At 46.4% G+C, this 20,655-nt stretch overlaps 1 protein-coding gene and 1 long non-coding RNA gene across 2 annotated transcripts in view; both read left to right on the top strand.

Annotated features, from left to right (window-relative positions):
* Nucleotides 1–4,839: 4,839 nt before the first annotated feature.
* On the top strand, nucleotides 4,840–8,948 carry LOC143809244 (uncharacterized). The gene is made up of 5 exons (XR_013222169.1): nucleotides 4,840–5,675; nucleotides 5,815–5,918; nucleotides 6,508–6,751; nucleotides 6,909–7,240; nucleotides 7,625–8,948. It is a non-coding gene; the product is annotated as an uncharacterized LOC143809244 (long non-coding RNA).
* Nucleotides 8,949–9,118: 170 nt separating this feature from the next.
* LOC143804922 (rab GTPase-activating protein 1-like) overlaps nucleotides 9,119–20,655 on the top strand; it is a 99,706-nt gene continuing 88,169 nt past the window's right edge. Inside the window, exon 1 of the mRNA XM_077283529.1 lies at nucleotides 9,119–9,268. Within this exon, the coding sequence (XP_077139644.1) occupies nucleotides 9,134–9,268 (135 nt within the window). The 5' untranslated portion in view covers nucleotides 9,119–9,133. The remainder of the gene's footprint in view (nucleotides 9,269–20,655) is intronic.

Below are 20,655 nucleotides of genomic sequence, written 5' to 3'. Positions count from 1 at the left end.
AGCAGTGGCTGGGCAATGGGCAGGATGAGGAGGAAACAGATATAGGGCCAAAGAATAAAGTAGGCTAAATGCAGTTCAAAATTGGTAACAGGACTAAACAGGCGGCATTGCTTTGTTCAGTGGAGTAGCAAACCCAGGAGCAGCAGACACTGTTTTAAGGGCCCAAACACACTAATAGGCCAAATGCAGTTTAATATCTGATACTTTAGGCCAAAAGCCTAAGACTGAAGCTCAGCTTTATTCAGTTGAGGGCAAACACCAGGGAGGGGCAGACACCGTTAGTAGGCCCTAACCACCAATTTTTAAAAACACAGCACTTAATGAGAGCCAGAAGGTTGAAGCTCAGCTTTATTCAGTTGAGGAAAAACACCAGGCAGGGGCAGACACCGTTAGTAGGTCGTAACCAAAGTTGAAGGCCAAATGCAGTTTAATATCTGATACTATAGGCCAAAAGCCAGAAGGTGGAAGCTCAGCTTTATTCAGTTGAGGTCAACACTAGGGAGCAGCAAACAGAGGTATTATGCCCCAACCAGCACTTAAAAAAAAAAAAAAATTAGAGCCAGAAGGTTGAAGCTCAGCTTTATTCAGTTGAGGAAAAACACCAGGCAGGGGCAGACACCGTTAGTAGGCCGTAACCAAAGTTGAAGGCCAAATGCAGTTTAATATCTGATACTATATTCCGAAAGCCAGAAGGTGGAAGCTCAGCTTTATTCAGTTGAGGGCAAACACCAGGGAGGGGCAGACACCGTTAGTAGGCCCTAATCACCAATTTTTAAAAACACAGCACTTAATGAGAGCCAGAAGGTTGAAGCTCAGCTTTATTCAGTTGAGGAAAAACACCAGGCAGGGGCAGACACCGTTAGTAGGCCGTAACCAAAGTTGAAGGCCAAATGCAGTTTAATATCTGATACTATAGGCCGAAAGCCAGTTGAGGTCAACACCAGGGAGCAGCAAACAGAGGTATTATGCCCCAACCAGCACTTAAAAAAAAAAAATTAGAGCCAGAAGGTTGAAGCTCAGCTTTATTCAGTTGAGGACAAACACCAGGCAGGGGCAGACACCGTTAGTAGGCCGTAACCAAAGTTGAAGGCCAAATGCAGTTTAATATCTGATACTATAGGCCGAAAGCCAGAAGGTGGAAGCTCCGATTTAGACAGTTGAGGGCAAACACCAGGGAGGGGCAGACACCGTTAGTAGGCCCTAACCACCAATTTTTAAAAACACAGCACTTAATGAGAGCCAGAAGGTTGAAGCTCAGCTTTATTCAGTTGAGGACAAACACCAGGCAGGGGCAGACACCGTTAGTAGGCCGTAACCAAAGTTGAAGGCCAAATGCAGTTTAATATCTGATACTATAGGCCGAAAGCCAGAAGGTGGAAGCTCCGATTTAGACAGTGGAGGACAATTTGAATTAGGGACTGCAGACAGACTTAGTAGGCTGTCCCCTGTGGACCATGCATCCACCACATTAACCCATTGCGCCATAATGGACACGTAATCTTCCGTGGCCATGCCTACAGGTCCATGCGTTTGTTGTCAGGTGCACCTTTGTACTCACAGATTGCCAGAGTGCATGGACAATGCGGTCTTTTACATGCTGGTGGAGGGTTGGGATGGCTTTTCTCGCAAAAGAAGTGTCGACTGGTTAGCTTGTAGCGTGGTACAGCGTAGTCCATCATGGCCTTATTAATAGTAAATAAAATATATAACTAGGCTCTATAAACTTTTAAATAGGTTCCAGGGGTACACGGGCAGCATTGGTGTGGTCAGTGGAGGAGTATTGCAAGTAGGGGCCGCAGACAGGCTATCAAAGGCCTAAAATAACAAACAATAGGCAGGCATGGCAGTTTTAAATCGGTTACATGGATACACAGGCAGGCAGCATTGTGGTCAGTGGAGGAATATTGCAAGTAAAAAACAACAAAGAAAAAGACGAAGGTCATATGAATGGGGATCACCACACTTTGGATTTAGCAAAAAGTAGAAACAATTTTATTATGCTGCAAAAACACATGAAACACGCAATACAGAAAACAGACAGTTAAAAACAATTAAAAAAGCAACACACTTGTTCCTTAGAACCATGGCCCTTAATAAGGCCTGCACCTGCGCTATGGCAAATAGGGCAATGTCACATAGCATGAATACCTATATGGACACCACTGTACATACACTTAGTAATGCAATGAAATAGGCCCACAATAAAGTATACCCGGTGATCACTATGAGAGACAATCCTCTGACCCTGTATCATAAGCACCGTATACACCAGAGGGTTCTGCCATAAGTGCAGACTAATGTTCTCCCTCATACAGGCATGACCCTCACTTTAGCATGCACAGAGGTGAGTGGCCTCACACAAGTCACTGAATAAGGTCTATAGGTAAAATACCGAACATAGACCTCCATGTGTAGCCATACCATACAATACCATGGACATGTGCAGCCAAGTGGATAGCGCAAGTGGAAGAGGGACCCAACGCGTGTCGCCCCGCAAAGGAGGCTTCGTCAGGGGTACCGACCACTGTAACTGTTTTACCTTATATGCAGGTTCCAATAAAGTTTACCAATTGCAGCTGTGTGTGAGCTGCCGCGTGTAGGCTTCAGTGAAAAGACTTCCTGGTAGAAGGTACAACTGCGCAGATGCGCACAGTAACCACCCCCTACCAAGGTGCCATAGTAACCCAGTGTGTATAAACAATGCCATATCTGCATGCAGAGAGACTCGTCTCAAAGATTTATCTACCATACACTGGGCTGCAGTGTTTGCGGAGAGAGAAGATAACTATGTAAACATACTTTGCCTGCACATCCAAGGTCTCCGTGATCTGTAGTCACTTCATGTAAGCGTGCACAGGCTTGAATGGAGTGCTTCCTGGTAATGGACTCGACTGCGCAGCTGCACACAGTGACAGCCCCATGCCCAGGCACCATGGTAAAACCGGCATGATTCGATCGTTATTAGATAATAGTTTATTCTTATATTTTGCAAGTGACACCTGCGCCTTCTTACTCTTATATTCTTATGTGTGTGCATATGGGATTATCATTAGTACTTCCGTGTTTTGGGGTAGGCTATTTTTCTATACTAGCCATTTCTAAGACAGGCATGTTTAACATCTGCATGATTTTATCATGGCTAGATATCATTCTATCTTTAGAATGTGCAGGTGACATCTGCGCCTTCTTACTCTGAAATATCTATGTAGAATTGTATTCCGGGGTAGATGTTCACCGTTCTCTGTAGCTCTATAGCCTATATGTGGGCCCCTTGGATGGGTACAAATTAGGTATATGGCTATTTTGAATATTTTGTGCAGTCCAGTGCAAGACAGGTATCTTTGATGCCTGTGTATTGCTTTCTGGATGTGAATCCCTACAGGGCTGCACAGCACTATTAGTATATGCTGTGTTACCATGGTACCTTGGTATGAGGTAGTCATTGTGCGCGTTGCGCAGTTCAGCTTACTACCAGGAAGCACTTCATTCAAGCTTGCGAACGTTTATATGGGGTGGCCACAGATTATGGGTACCTCTGACAGGCAAGTGATGTGAGTCTATATAGATTTTCTGTCTCTGCTGATATTGCAGCCGGCGTAAGACAGGTATTCCTGACACCTGCGTATTGCTCTTGAGATGTGAGTTCCTGCAGGGTTACACAACACTGTGTGTGTACGCTGTGTTACCATGGTGCCTGGGCATGGGGCTGTCACTGTGTGCAGCTGCGCAGTCGAGTCCATTACCAGGAAGCACTCCATTCAAGCCTGTGCACGCTTACATGAAGTGACTACAGATCACGGAGACCTTGGATGTGCAGGCAAAGTATGTTTACATAGTTATCTTCTCTCTCCGCAAACACTGCAGCCCAGTGTATGGTAGATAAATCTTTGAGACGAGTCTCTCTGCATGCAGATATGGCATTGTTTATACACACTGGGTTACTATGGCACCTTGGTAGGGGGTGGTTACTGTGCGCATCTGCGCAGTTGTACCTTCTACCAGGAAGTCTTTTCACTGAAGCCTACACGCGGCAGCTCACACACAGCTGCAATTGGTAAACTTTATTGGAACCTGCATATAAGGTAAAACAGTTACAGTGGTCGGTACCCCTGACGAAGCCTCCTTTGCGGGGCGACACGCGTTGGGTCCCTCTTCCACTTGCGCTATCCACTTGGCTGCACATGTCCATGGTATTGTATGGTATGGCTACACATGGAGGTCTATGTTCGGTATTTTACCTATAGACCTTATTCAGTGACTTGTGTGAGGCCACTCACCTCTGTGCATGCTAAAGTGAGGGTCATGCCTGTATGAGGGAGAACATTAGTCTGCACTTATGGCAGAACCCTCTGGTGTATACGGTGCTTATGATACAGGGTCAGAGGATTGTCTCTCATAGTGATCACCGGGTATACTTTATTGTGGGCCTATTTCATTGCATTACTAAGTGTATGTACAGTGGTGTCCATATAGGTATTCATGCTATGTGACATTGCCCTATTTGCCATAGCGCAGGTGCAGGCCTTATTAAGGGCCATGGTTCTAAGGAACAAGTGTGTTGCTTTTTTAATTGTTTTTAACTGTCTGTTTTCTGTATTGCGTGTTTCATGTGTTTTTGCAGCATAATAAAATTGTTTCTACTTTTTGCTAAATCCAAAGTGTGGTGATCCCCATTCATATGACCTTCGTCTTTTTCTTTGTTGTTTTTTGATGTACTGTTTTGGAGGTCAGGGTGATCCCATTATATAATCCGTGGTGCCCCCTTCATATTTATCTTCTGTGGTTCTTGGTATATGTGGCTTTTTGGCCACATTTTCTGGGTGACGGCACACGGTTTATTTGTTGAAAATTGGAAGTGATATCTTTTTGATATTATGGATTTAGCCACTAGGGAAGCCGCGTGGAATAATCAGGCCAGTGGCATTTTTTGTGATGAGCAGTGTGGAGTTTCTTCTGAAAGTGCACAGGATGGTAATTTTCAGGGAGTGACTAGGGAATTGACTTCGCTGCATAAAGCACTGACTAAATCTTGGTGGAACGTAAAGACACTAGAGGAGTATAAAAGGGTTGGTTTGGTGCCCAGAGGCCTGAGGGTACAAATTTTCCCTGCATGGGAAGCTGACAATGGTTTCCAAAAGTCATGGGAACAGGGTTTATTAAAGTGCTCTCAGATTATCATTGATATGCTGTTAGAACATGATCACAAGACCTTGGAGGTGCTAAGAGACAAAATCAAAATATGTGAGATTAAGCTTGAGAAATTTGATAGAAAGACGTTGGTGGATCCATTTCAGGCAACATTGAAATTGACTATAGACAACTTTGAGAAAGAGGTGATTGGGAGGAAAAAACATAAATTTAAAAGGGACCAGTCTGATTTCAAAAGCGGCCGTGCATTTAAATGGACACATAAGGGGAATGCCAGAGCCTGGGCTAACATCAGACCCAGCAATAGTAATACTACCTTGGCTACAGATATACCGTCTAGCGATGATTTTTTATCTACGGACCCGAGCGATACCGAAGGCGCCACAGGAGGGGTAGAAGGAAGAAATCCACCCCAAAAGAAACAGTCCAGGAATTATCAGGCTTGGTCCCCCCGGCACAAACGGGAAACGCGTCAGAACAAGAAACGTTATTAACAGGAGGAGATCAGGACCTGGGGCCTGGAGGGGGTAAGTTACAGATTATTAATCTGTCAAACTATACACTCTCGGAACTGGAGACTTCGGTACTTGAGAAGGGTTTGTCTTTTTGCCCTATGGGAGGTCTTGATAAATTTACATTGATTAAGGATGTATATCTTTTCTGCAGGCAACTCACTTTTAAACTGCTATTCCATCAACCATCTGCCATTGATGATCTGCCTGCAAGTGACAGAGGGGTTCTTAGGGATTTACTGGACCTGCTTGATGAAGGTGAGGATGGGTTTGGCAGAAGGAGGTTTACGGGGAGATTGCCCTCTCAAGCCACCCCTTCATTTTCACTATTTCCGGCGGTGCAGAGTTTTTTCAACTCGGTTTGTAGAGAAGTACACCACTTGAAATTGGACCCTAATAGAGGTAGGAATCTCAGTAGGAAAGAACAATTCGCCATTACCAAATTAGGCTCCAATAGAGATTTTGTGATCCGCGAAGCGGATAAAGGGGGGAATTTGGTGATCTGGCCAGTAGACCTGTACACTCAGGAGGCAAGGCGTCAACTATCTAACACTGAGTGTTATCAGGTTCTTCCCTCGGATCCCTCTCGTGTTTTTCAGTTGAAATTACACCAACTATTGGATGCTGCATTCTCTCATAGCATCATCAACAAACGAGAGAAGGAGTTCATGATGAATTCCCATCCCCGTACGCCCACCTTCTATATGCTCCCAAAAGTGCACAAATCGGTACAGGCGCCACCAGGGAGGCCCATCGTGTCGGGGATTGGGGGACTTTTGGAACGGCCTTGCATATATGTGGACTTTTTCCTGCAGCCCCTAGTTACATCTCTTGATTCCTTTATTAGGGACTCTACGTCATTGATTCTACAGATTCAGGATCTGGTCGTTCCTCCCAATACCTGGCTTGTGACTCTAGATGTAGAGTCACTCTACACCTGTATAGGACATCAACTGGGGATACAGGCTGTGTCATATTTTTTGGATCTTAATACATCTGGCGGCAGAGGACACGATTCCTTCTTATTGGATTTGTTGTTGTTCATATTGGACAAAAACTACTTTACGTTTGACCGTGTCTTCTATAGACAGGTAAGAGGGACCGCCATGGGGGCTCGGTGTGCTCCGGCGTACGCCAACCTGTTTTTAGGGTGGTGGGAAGTGACGAGGGTGTATCGTCTTGAGGAATTTTCAAAACATGTCGTCAAATGGGTACGTTACATTGATGACGTTCTATTCTTTTGGACAGGTACCAAGACAGAATGCCAAGAGTTTGTGGGAATATTGAATGATAATCCCTGGAATATCCATCTTACGTCGCAGTATTCACAGACTGAGATTGAATTTTTGGACTTGAAACTTTCTCTACATGACACCAGAGTCACTAGCACCCTTTACCGAAAACCTACTGCGACTAACAGTTTATTGCATTTCTCCAGTTTTCATCCCCAGCATCTTAAAAAGGGAATCCCTAAGGGCCAATTCTACAGAGTTAAAAGAAACTGTTCCCATCATGCTGATTTTCTCAGAGAATCCCGAGAACTCACTTCAAGATTCCGTGAGAGAGGCTACCCACAGAAGGTAATCACACAGGCCTTTGTGTCGGCTAGGGATAGGAGACGGGAGGAGCTATTACAACCCCAAGATAAGGTGCGAGACAGGCCACTTGGTATTGTTACATCGTACAACAACCAGTGGGAGGATGTGCGAGGTATTCTGTCTAAGTATTGGAATATTCTGCTGGGGGAATCTAAATTAAAATCGTTTATTTCTACACAGCCCAATTTGATCTCACGAAGGGCTAGGAATTTTAGGGACCTCCTCAGCCATAGTCATTTTCAGCGACCTGTTAAACATTTAAACAGGGGGATCAAACTTAGGGGGACATTCCCTTGTGGGAGCTGTAACATCTGCCCTTTCACAGTTCGGGATGAACTAATGTCTTTACCATTTCCTCTTTCACAGATGCCTATCAAAATGTACTTTAACTGTAAATCACGAAACCTTGTGTACGCTCTGATATGTCCATGTCCCAAGGTGTACGTTGGACAGACAACCCAAGAATTTAGGAGACGTATCCAACAACATTTCTCTAATATTACAACGGCCCGGAGTGATAACAACAAAGGGAAGACTTTGACGTCGGTGGCAGCGCATTATCTGGAGGCACACGGTGCTCATTGGAAAGGAACCAAGGTCATGGGACTAGAAGGGGTTCGGACCAACATTAGAGGTGGAGATATCTCTTTGGATCTCCTGAGACGGGAATCAAAATGGATTTATGAACTGAACAGCGTTACACCATTTGGCCTTAATGAGGACTTGCTCTTTACGGGCTTTTATAAACAGCTTTAAATAGTTATTATAGTGTTTGGTTTTGCTTTGTGACTCTCTAGGTCTAAATTGTACCTATATGGACATCACTTTTGCCTATTTGGACACCACTCCAACGTTATATATTTTTTTGATTTAGTTCAACATCTAGGTGTGTTTTGGAATACCAGCGGCGTTGCATTTGAACCTGGCTGGCGGGATTCATATGTCCTCATGCATCTGGGGGCCTGTAGTACGTGTTCTATATGTCATCTACATGGCAGTTTTGTTTCCCAGATTAAGCCCTATAGGGATATGCACATATACCTTGGCTTTTTTTTTTTTTTTTTTTTTTTTTTTTTTTTCTCTCATAGCATAATTGACATAAGCTATCTGTAGGATAGGCTTGTCTATACCGGCATGATTCGATCGTTATTAGATAATAGTTTATTCTTATATTTTGCAAGTGACACCTGCGCCTTCTTACTCTTATATTCTTATGTGTGTGCATATGGGATTATCATTAGTACTTCCGTGTTTTGGGGTAGGCTATTTTTCTATACTAGCCATTTCTAAGACAGGCATGTTTAACATCTGCATGATTTTATCATGGCTAGATATCATTCTATCTTTAGAATTTGCAGGTGACATCTGCGCCTTCTTACTCTGAAATATCTATGTAGAATTGTATTCCGGGGTAGATGTTCACCGTTCTCTGTAGCTCTATAGCCTATATGTGGGCCCCTTGGATGGGTACAAATTAGGTATATGGCTATTTTGAATATTTTGTGCAGTCCAGTGCAAGACAGGTATCTTTGATGCCTGTGTATTGCTTTCTGGATGTGAATCCCTACAGGGCTGCACAGCACTATTAGTATATGCTGTGTTACCATGGTACCTTGGTATGAGGTAGTCATTGTGCGCGTTGCGCAGTTCAGCTTACTACCAGGAAGCACTTCATTCAAGCTTGCGAACGTTTATATGGGGTGGCCACAGATTATGGGTACCTCTGACAGGCAAGTGATGTGAGTCTATATAGATTTTCTGTCTCTGCTGATATTGCAGCCGGCGTAAGACAGGTATTCCTGACACCTGCGTATTGCTCTTGAGATGTGAGTTCCTGCAGGGTTACACAACACTGTGTGTGTACGCTGTTTTACCATGGTGCCTGGGCATGGGGCTGTCACTGTGTGCAGCTGCGCAGTCGAGTCCATTACCAGGAAGCACTCCATTCAAGCCTGTGCACGCTTACATGAAGTGACTACAGATCACGGAGACCTTGGATGTGCAGGCAAAGTATGTTTACATAGTTATCTTCTCTCTCCGCAAACACTGCAGCCCAGTGTATGGTAGATAAATCTTTGAGACGAGTCTCTCTGCATGCAGATATGGCATTGTTTATACACACTGGGTTACTATGGCACCTTGGTAGGGGGTGGTTACTGTGCGCATCTGCGCAGTTGTACCTTCTACCAGGAAGTCTTTTCACTGAAGCCTACACGCGGCAGCTCACACACAGCTGCAATTGGTAAACTTTATTGGAACCTGCATATAAGGTAAAACAGTTACAGTGGTCGGTACCCCTGACGAAGCCTCCTTTGCGGGGCGACACGCGTTGGGTCCCTCTTCCACTTGCGCTATCCACTTGGCTGCACATGTCCATGGTATTGTATGGTATGGCTACACATGGAGGTCTATGTTCGGTATTTTACCTATAGACCTTATTCAGTGACTTGTGTGAGGCCACTCACCTCTGTGCATGCTAAAGTGAGGGTCATGCCTGTATGAGGGAGAACATTAGTCTGCACTTATGGCAGAACCCTCTGGTGTATACGGTGCTTATGATACAGGGTCAGAGGATTGTCTCTCATAGTGATCACCGGGTATACTTTATTGTGGGCCTATTTCATTGCATTACTAAGTGTATGTACAGTGGTGTCCATATAGGTATTCATGCTATGTGACATTGCCCTATTTGCCATAGCGCAGGTGCAGGCCTTATTAAGGGCCATGGTTCTAAGGAACAAGTGTGTTGCTTTTTTAATTGTTTTTAACTGTCTGTTTTCTGTATTGCGTGTTTCATGTGTTTTTGCAGCATAATAAAATTGTTTCTACTTTTTGCTAAATCCAAAGTGTGGTGATCCCCATTCATATGACCTTCGTCTTTTTCTTTGTTGTTTTTTGATGTACTGTTTTGGAGGTCAGGGTGATCCCATTATATAATCCGTGGTGCCCCCTTCATATTTATCTTCTGGAATATTGCAAGTAGGGGCCGCAGACAGGCTATCAAAGGCCTAAAATAACAAACAATAGGCAGGCATGGCAGTTTTAAATCGGTTACATGGATACACAGGCAGGCAGCATTGTGGTCAGTGGAGGAGTATTGCAAGTAGGGGCCGCAGACAGGCTATCAAAGGCCTAAAATAACAAACAATAGGCAGGCATGGCAGTTTTAAATCGGTTACATGGATACACAGGCAGGCAGCATTGTGGTCAGTGGAGGAGTATTGCAAGTAGGGGCCGCAGACAGGCTATCAAAGGCCTAAAATAACAAACAATAGGCAGGCATGGCAGTTTTAAATCGGTTACATGGATACACAGGCAGGCACTCCAGGCAGCATTGTGGTCAGTGGAGGAGTATTGCAAGTAGGGGCCGCAGACAGGCTATCAAAGGCCTAAAATAACAAACAATAGGCAGGCATGGCAGTTTTAAATCGGTTACATGGATACACAGGCAGGCACTCCAGGCAGCATTGTGGTCAGTGGAGGAGTATTGCAAGTAGGGGCCGCAGACAGGCTATCAAAGGCCTAAAATAACAAACAATAGGCAGGCATGGCAGTTTTAAATCGGTTACATGGATACACCGGCAGGCAGCATTGTGGTCAGTGGAGGAGTATTGCAAGTAGGGGCCGCAGACAGGCTATCAAAGGCCTAAAATAACAAACAATAGGCAGGCATGGCAGTTTTAAATCGGTTACATGGATACACAGGCAGGCACTCCAGGCAGCATTGTGGTCAGTGGAGGAGTATTGCAAGTAGGGGCCGCAGACAGGCTATCAAAGGCCTAAAATAACAAACAATAGGCAGTCATGGCAGTTTTAAATCGGTTACATGGATAAACAGGCAGGCAGCATTGTGGTCAGTGGAGGAGTATTGCAAGAAGTGTCTGATACAGTTAGTACTCCCAAAAAATAAATAGATGTTAATGTCTCGCAAAACAACTATAAATAAAAAAAAGGGTGGCATGCTTAGGTACAGGGGTGGGCTCATCTGCAGAGTTTATGACAAAGTAATTTGGCAGTAAATTAGTATTTACTGGTGTCAATATAGGACACTGACCCAGACTACTTTAACTAGCATCATAGATGTCAACAAATTGGTATTGTTTGTCAGTGCCAGGCATTGAATGATGTCAGCGCATAGACTAAACATTGGTGGAGCTGTGCGAGATAATTTTGCATGTGGTAGAGCACAGTTTGAGCGGGGGGGGGGAACTCTCTTGTGGCCGGCGGTACCGCCCCAGGGCCCCTCATGTTACAATGGTGTGTCTGACGTTGGGTGCGCACCACCACCGCCAGAGACACTACATTGTACTATGAGGGACCCAGTGGCAGTGCCGTCGACCAAAAGCGGGCACACCCACCTCTTCAGACAAACAGCACTGTAACTGGTGCTTGCGCCAAGTGGCGAGACCACGGCCCCGTGGGGGGAGTTTTCCCATTGGGGGAGGTGTAAACATGTCGTATGCTGGACAAACAGCTGCTGCAAATTAACAGATTGGAACACTCAGTAAGACCAGTCCACAAGCAAGCAATTTTTATAGGAAAGCTAGGTGTCAGCCGGGAAAGGTGGGGCAAAATAATTTGAAATCCAGGAGTGGTTCATTTTAATGAAGGTGAGATCATCCACATTTTGGGTAGCCAGACGAGTCCTTTTTTCGGTTAATATTGAACCAGCAGCACTGAATACTCTTTCGGATAGCACACTAGCTGCTGGGCAAGCAAGCTCCTGCAATGCATATTCTGCCAATTCAGGCCAGGTGTCTAATTTGGATGCCCAGTAATCAAATGGGAATGACGGTTGAGGGAGAACATCGATAAGGGATGAAAAATAGTTAGTAACCATACTGGACAAATGTTGTCTCCTGTCACTTTGAATATATGCTGCAGTACCTGTCCTGTCTGCGGTCATTGCGAAATCACTCCACAACCTGGTCAGAAAACCCCTCTGTCCAACGCCACTTCTGATCTGTGCACCTCTAACACCTCTGCCATGTAGCCCCCTGCAGCTCGTGTGAGAACCATCACCGGCGCTGTGTGCTGGAAATGCCTGAATCAAACGGTCTACAAGAGTAGCTTGTTTGGTTGCTAATATTTGTTCGAGGTTCTCATGTGGCATAATATTTTGCAATTTGCCTTTATAGCGAGGGTCAAGGATGCAGGCCAACCAGTAATCATCATCGCTCATCATTTTTATAATGCGTGTGTCCCTTTTGAGGATACGTAAGGCATAATCCGCCATGTGAGCCAAAGTTCCAGTTGTCAAATCTGCGGTTGTGCTGGTTGGAGGGGCAGTTACAGGCAAATCTACGTCACTTGTCTCCCTTAACCCCTTCATGACCCAGCCTATTTTGGCCTTAATGACCTTGCCGTTTTTTGAAATTCTGACCAGTGTCCCTTTATGAGGTAATAACTCAGGAACGCTTCAACGGATCCTAGCGATTCTGAGATTGTTTTTTCGTGACATATTGGGCTTCATGTTAGTGGTAAATTTAGGTCGATAATTTCTGAGTTTATTTGTGAAAAAAACGGAAATTTGGCAACAAATTTGAAAATTTCGCAATTTTCACATTTTGAATTTTTATTCTGTTAAACCAGAGAGTTATGTGACACAAAATAGTTAATAAATAACGTTTCCCACATGTCTACTTTACATCAGCACAATTTTGGAAACAATTTTTTTTTTTGCTAGGAAGTTATAAGGGTTAAAATTTGACCAGTGATTTCTCATTTTTACAACAAAATTTACAAAACCATTTTTTTTAGGGACCACCTCACATTTGAAGTCATTTTGAGGGTTCTATATGGCTGAAAATACCCAAAAGTGACACCATTCTAAAAACTGCACCCCTCAAGGTGCTCAAAACCACATTCAAGAAGTTTATTAACCCTTCAGGTGTTTCACAGCAGCAGAAGCAACATGGAAGGAAAAAATGAACATTTAACTTTTTTGTCACAAAAATGATCTTTTAGCAACAATTTTTTTATTTTCCCAAGGGTAAAAGGAGAAACTGGACCACGAAAGTTGTTGTCCAATTTGTTCTGAGTACGCTGATACCTCATATGTGGGGGTAAACCACTGTTTGGGCGCACGGCAGGGCTCGGAAGGGAAGGAGCGCCATTTGACTTTTTGAATGAAAAATTGGCTCCAATCTTTAGCGGACACCATGTCACGTTTGGAGAGCCCCCGTGTGCCTAAACATTGGAGCTCCCCCACAAGTGACCCCATTTTGGAAACTAGACCCCCCAAGGAACTTATCTAGAAGCATAGTGAGCACTTTAAACCCCCAGGTGCTTCACAAATTGATCCGTAAAAATGAAAAAGTACTTTTTTTTCACAAAAAAATTATTTTTGCCTCAATTTTTTCATTTTCACATGGGCAACAGGATAAAATGGATCCTAAATTTTGTTGGGCAATTTCTCCTGAGTACACCAATACCTCACATGTGGGGGTAAACCACTGTTTGGGCACATGGTAAGGCTCGGAAGGGAAGGAGCGCCATTTGACTTTTTGAATGAAAAATTATCTCCATCGTTAGCGGACACCATGTCGCGTTTGGAAAGCCCCTGTGTGCCTAAACATTGGAGCTCCTCCACAAGTGACCCCATTTTGGAAACTAGACCCCCCAAGGAACTCATCTAGAGGCATAGTGAGCACTTTAAACCCCCAGGTGCTTCACAAATTGATCCGCAAAAATGAAAAAGTACTTTTTTTTCACACAAAATTTCTTTTAGCCTCAATTCTTTCATTTTCACATGGGCAACAGGATAAAATGGATCCTAAAATTTGTTGGGCAATTTCTCCTGAGTATGCAGATACCTCATATGTGGGGGTAAACCACTGTTTGGGTGCACGGCAAGGCTCGGAAGGGGAGGCGTGCCATTTGACTTTTTGAATGGAAAATTAGCTCCAATCGTTAGCGGACACCATGTCGCGTTTGGAGAGCCCCTGTGTGCCTAAACATTGGAGCTCCCCTACAAGTGACCCCATTTTGGAAACTAGACCCCCCAAGGAACTTATCTAGATGCATAGTGAGCACTTATAACCCCCAGGTGTTTCACAGAAGTTTATAACGCAGAGCCGTGAAAATAAAAAAATAATTTTTCTTTCCTCAAAAATGATTTTTAGCCCAGAATTTTTTATTTTCCCAAGGGTAATAGGAGAAATTGGATCCCAATTGTTGTTGTCCAGTTTGTCCTGAGTACGATGATACCCCATATGTGGGGGTAAACCACTGTTTGGGCGCACGGCAGGGCTCAGAAGGGAAGGCACGCCATTTGGCTTTTTGAATGGAAAATTAGCTCCAATCATTAGCGGACACCATGTCGCGTTTGGAGAGCCCCTGTGTGCCTAAACATTGGAGCTCCCGCACAAGTGACTCCATTTTGGAAACTAGACCTCCCAAGGAACTAATCTAGATGTGTGGTGAGCACTTTGAACCCCCAAGTGCTTCACAGAAGTTTATAACGCAGAGCCGTGAAAATAAAAAATGTGTTTCCTTTCCTCAAAAATATTTTTTTAGCCCAGAATTTTTTTATTTTTGCAAGAGTAACAGGAGAAATTAGACCCCAAAAGTTGTTGTCCAGTTTCTCCTGAGTACGCTGATACCCCATATGTGGGGGTAAACCACTGTTTTGGCACACGTCGGGGTTCGGAAGGGAAGTAGTGACGTTTTGAAATGCAGACTTTGATGGAATGCTCTGCGGGCATCAGGTTGCGTTTGCAGAGCCCCTGATGTGCCTAAACAGTAGGAACTCCCCACAAGTGACTCCATTTTGGAAACTAGACCCCCAAGGGAACTTATCTAGATGTGTGGTGAGCACTTTGAACCCCCAAGTGCTTCACAGAAGTTTATAACGCAGAGCCGTGAAAATAAAAAATGTGTTTCCTTTCCTCAAAAATATTTTTTTAGCCCAGAATTTTTTTATTTTTGCAAGAGTAACAGGAGAAATTGGACCCCAAAAGTTGTTGTCCAGTTTCTCCTGAGTACGCTGATACCCCATATGTGGGGGTAAACCACTGTTTTGGCACACGTCGGGGTTCGGAAGGGAAGTAGTGACGTTTTGAAATGCAGACTTTGATGGAATGCTCTGCGGGCATCAGGTTGCGTTTGCAGAGCCCCTGATGTGCCTAAACAGTAGGAACTCCCCACAAGTGACTCCATTTTGGAAACTAGACCCCCAAGGGAACTTATCTAGATGTGTGGTGAGCACTTTGAACCCCCAAGTGCTTCACAGAAGTTTACAACGCAGAGCCGTGAAAATAAAAAATCATTTTTCTTTCCTCAAAAAAGATGTTTTAGCAAGCAATTTTTTATTTTCACAAGGGTAACAGGAGAATTTGGACCCCAATATTTGTTGCCCAGTTTGTTGTGAGTACGTTGATACCCCATATGTGGGGGTAAACCACTGTTTGGGCGCACGTCAGGGCTCGGAAGGGAAGTAGTGACATTTGAAATGCAGACTTTGATGGAATGGTCTGCGGGCGTCACATTGCATTTGCAGAGCCCCTGATGTGCCTAAACAGTAGAAACACCCCACAAGTGACCCCATTTTGGAAACTAGACCCCCGAAGGAACTTATCTAGATGTGTGGTGAGCACTTTCAACCCCCAAGTGCTTCACAGAAGTTTATAACGCAGAGCCGTGAAAATAAAAAATAATTGTTCTTTTCTCAAAAATTATGTTTTAGCAAGTAATTTTTTATTTTTGCAAGGGTAACAGGAGAAATTGGACCCCAACAGTTGTTGCCCAGTTTGTCCTGAGTACGCTGGTACCCCAAATGTGGGGGTAAACCACTGTTTGGGCACACGTCGGGGCTTGGAAGGGCGGGAGCACCATTTGACTTTTTGAACGCAAGATTGGCTGGAATCAATGGTGGCGCCATGTTGCGTTTGGAGACCCCTGATGTGCCTAAACAGTGGAAACCCCTCAATTCTAACTTCAACACTAACCCCAACACACCCCTAATCCTAATCCCAACTGTAGCCATAACCCTAATCACAACCCTAACCCCAACACACCCCTAACCACAACCCTAACCGCAACACACCCGTAACCCTAATTCCAACCCTAATCCTAACCCTAATCCCAACCGTAACCCTAATCCCAACCCTAACCACAACTGTAACCCCAACACACCCCTAACCCTATCCGTAACCCTAACCACAAGCCTAATTTTAACCCTATTTCAAACCCTAGCCCTAATTCCAACCCTAACTCTAATTCCAACCCTAACCCTAAGGCTATGTGCCCACGTTGCGGATTCGTGTGAGATTTTTCCGCACGATTTTTGAAAAATCTGCAGGTAAAAGGCACTGCGTTTTACCTGTGGATTTACAGCAGATTTCCAGTGTTTTTTTGTGCGGATTTCACCTGCGGATTCCTATTGAGGAACAGGTGTAAAACGCTGCGGAATCCGCACAAAGAATTGACATGCTGCGGAAAATACAACGCAGCGTTTCTGCACGGAATTTTCCGCACCATGGGCACAGCGGATTTGGTTTTCCTTAGGTGTACATGGTACTGTAAACCTGATGGAAAACTGCTTCGAATTCGCAGCGGCCAATCCGCTGCGGATCCGCTGCCAATCCGCTGCGGATCCGCGGCCAATCCGCTGCGGATCCGCTGCCCATCCGCTGCCGATCCGCTGCCCATCCGCTGCGGATCCGCGGCGGATCCGCTGCCGATCCGCTGCCCATCCGCTGCCGATCCGCTGCCCATCCGCTGCCGATCCGCGGCCGATCCGCTGCCCATCCGCTGCCCATCCGCTGCGGATCCGCGGCCGATCCGCTGCGGATCCGCGGCCGATCCGCTGCGGATCCGCGGCCGATCCGCTGCCCATCCGCTGCGGATCCGCGGCCGATCCGCTGCCCATCCGCTGCGGATCCGCGGCCGATCCGCTGCGGATCCGCTGCCGATCCGCTGCGGATCCGCTGCCGATCCGCTGCCGATCCGCGGCCGATCCGCTGCGGATCCGCTCTGTGTGCACATGCCATAACCCTACCCCTAACCCTACCCGTAACCCTAACCCTACCCCTAACCCTACCCCTAGTTCTAACCCTAGTTCTAACCCTAACCCTAGTGGAAAGAAAAAAAAAAAATTCTTTATTTTATTATTGTCCCTATGGGGGTGATAAAGGGGGGGGGTTATTTATTATTTTTTTTATTTTGATCGCTGTGATAGAACCTACCACAGCGATCAAAATGTACCTGTAAGGAATCTGCCGACTGGCAGATTCGGCGGGCGCACTGAGCATGCGCCCGCCATTTTCCAAGATGGCTGCGCCCAGCGAGGAGACGGCCGGAAACCGGGAGGATCGGTAAGTATGAAGGGGTGGTGGGGGGGTGGATCGGGGCACGGGGGGGGGGCGTCGGAGCACCGGGGGGGGATCCTGAGCAAGGAGGGAGCGGACAGGAGGACGGGGGAGCCGGCAGGCGGACGGAGGGGACCGGAGGACTAACGGAGGGCTGGGGGGGGCGATCGGTGGGTGTGGGGGGGGTGACTTCAGGTTTTCCAGCCATGGCCGATGATATTGCAGCATCGGCCATGGCTGGATTGTAATATTTCACCAGTTTTTTAGGTGAAATATTACAAATCGCTCTGATTGGCAGTTTCACTTTCAACAGCCAATCAGAGCGATCGTAGCCACGGGGGGGTGAAGCCACCCCCCCTGGGCTGAAGCACCACTCCCCCTGTCTCTGCAGATCGGGTAAAATGGGAGTTAACCCCTTCACCCGATCTGCAGGGACGCGATCCCTCCATGACGCATACGCTGCGTCATAGGTCGGGAAGGCACAGACTTTCATGACGCAGCGTATGCGTCAAAGGTCGGGAAGGGGTTAAAAAAACAGAACCCGGCCTTGCAATGCCACTAATTTCTGTTGGCCCAGGAGAAGCTTCCTCATTCAAAAAGTACTCATCCCCATCATCCGCCTCGTCCTCCTCCTCCTCTTCGCCCGCTACCGCGTCCTCTACACGGCCCTGACCAGACAATGGCTGACTGTCATCAAGGCTTTCCTCTTCCTCGGCTGCAGACTCCTGCTCCTTTATGTGCGTCAAACTTTGCATCAGCAGACGCATTAGGGGGATTCTCATGCTTATTATGGCGTTGTCTGCACTAACCAGCCGTGTGCATTCCTCAAAACACTGAAGGACTTGACACAGGTCTTGTAGCTTCGACCACTGCACACCTGACAACTCCATGTCTGCCATCCAACTGCCTGCCCGTGTATGTGTATCCTCCCACAAAAACATAACAGCACGCCTCTGTTCGCACAGTCTCTGAAGCATGTGCAGTGTGGAGTTCCACATTGTTGCAAGGTCGATGATTAGGCGATGCTGGGGAAGGTTCAAAGACCGCTGATAGTTCTGCATACGGCTGGAGTGTACGGGGGAACGGCGGATATGCGAGCAAAGTCTGCGCACTTTGAGGAGCAGGTCGGGTAACCCCGGGTAACTTTTCAGGAAGCACTGCACCACCAGGTTTAAGGTGTGAGCCAGGCAAGGAATGTGTTTCAGTTGGGAAAGGGCTATGGCAGCCATGAAATTCCTTCCGTTATCACTCACAACCTTGCCCGCCTCAAGATGTACAGTGCCCAGCCATGACTGAGTTTCATTCTGCAAGAACTCGGACAGAACTTCCGCGGTGTGTCTGTTGTCGCCCAAACACTTCATTGCCAATACAGCCTGCTGACGCTTGCCACTAGCTGTCCCATAATGGCACACCTGGTGTGCAACAGTGGCAGCTGCGGATGGAGTGGATGTGCGACTGCGGTCTGTGGACGAGCTCTCGCTTCTGCAGGAGAAGGAGGAGGAAGAGGAGGAGGGGGGGCGAACGCCTACAGCCAACTCTTTCCTTGACCGTGGGCTAGGCAGAACTGTCCCAATATTGCTGTCCCATGTGGACCCTGCATCTACCACATTCACCCAGTGTGCCGTGATGGACACGTAACGTCCCTGGCCATGCCTACTGGTCCATGCATCTGTTGTCAGGTGCACCTTTGTAGTCACAGACTGCCTGAGTGCATGGACGATGCGGTCTTTAACATGCTGTTGGAGGGCTGGGATGGCTTTTCTAGAAAAGAAGTGCCGACTGGGTAGCTCGTAGCGTGGTACAGCGTAGTCCATCAGCGCTTTGAAAGCTTCGCTTTCAACTAACCGGTAGGGCATCATCTCTAATGAGATTAGTCTAGCAATGTGGGCGTTCAAACCCTGTGTACGCGGATGCGAGGATGAGTACTTCCTTTTCCTAACAAGAGTCTCATGTAGGGTGAGCTGGACTGGAGAGCTGGAGATCATGGAACTAGCGGTGGTGCCGGTGGACATGGGTGAGTGAGAGAGGGTTGGAGATGGTATTCTTGCCGGTGCCCTACATGCAGTGTTTCCTACTACTAACCTGGTGATTCCCTGACTGCTTTGGCCTGGCGACGAAAGCTGCACAGATACTGCAGGTGGCGCGAGAAATGGTGGGCTTACAGGGAGGGAAGGGATGTAGCGTTGCTGACTAGCTTCATTGGCCGAGGGTGCTGCAAACTTTAGGGACGTTTGGTAGTTAGTCCAGGCTTGCAAATGCATGGTGGATAAATGTCTATGCATGCAACTTGTATTTAGACTTTTAAGATTCTGACCTCTGCTTAAGGTAGTTGAACATTTTTGACAGATGACTTTGCGCTGATCATTTGGATGTTGTTTAAAAAAATGCCAGACTGCCCTCTTTCTACTATCGGATACCTTTTCAGGCATTGCAGACTGAGCTTCTTTAACTGGATGGCCACGCTGTCCTCCAACTGGTTTTGGTTTTGCCACGCGTTTTTGGCCAGATACGGGCCCGGTAGTTGGAACCTGTTGTGATGTTGATGCCTGCTGCGGCTCCTCCTCCTCCGCTTCAGAACTACTGCCGCCTGCACCCTGTTCCCCCAATGGCTGCCAATCGAGGTCCACAACTGGGTCATCTATGACCTCCTCTTCTATGTTGTGTGCAACTTTGTCTGTGTCACCGTGTAAGCCGGTGGTATTGCGTTCGTGACGGAGCACCATAGTCTCCGCTGGTTTTGATTCTGCCTCAGTACACTGCGAGGGCAATGTTCTGGTCTGAGTCAAAGGAACAGCATAGTAATCTGGCTGTGGCTGTGCATCTGTGCACTCCATGTCCGATTCAACTTCTAATGGGCATAGCCTGTTAACTCTTTCACTGTGTAACCCAGGAACGGTATGTGTAAAGAGCTCCATGGAGTAACCTGTTGTGTCGACTGACGCATCCTTAACTGTTGTTTTTAGTGAAGGACACAAGGAAGCGACTTGTTCCTGACCGGGAGCATCCACTGACGATGCACTGCTCTGACATTTGGCACTTTCCGAGGAGGAGGCGAAAGAGTTAGAGGCAGAGTCAGCAATGAAAGCC

This window comes from Ranitomeya variabilis, chromosome 2 (assembly GCF_051348905.1).
Source record: "Ranitomeya variabilis isolate aRanVar5 chromosome 2, aRanVar5.hap1, whole genome shotgun sequence".
Classification (NCBI taxonomy): domain Eukaryota; kingdom Metazoa; phylum Chordata; class Amphibia; order Anura; family Dendrobatidae; genus Ranitomeya; species Ranitomeya variabilis.
This window is presented reverse-complemented; position numbering and strand designations above follow the sequence as displayed.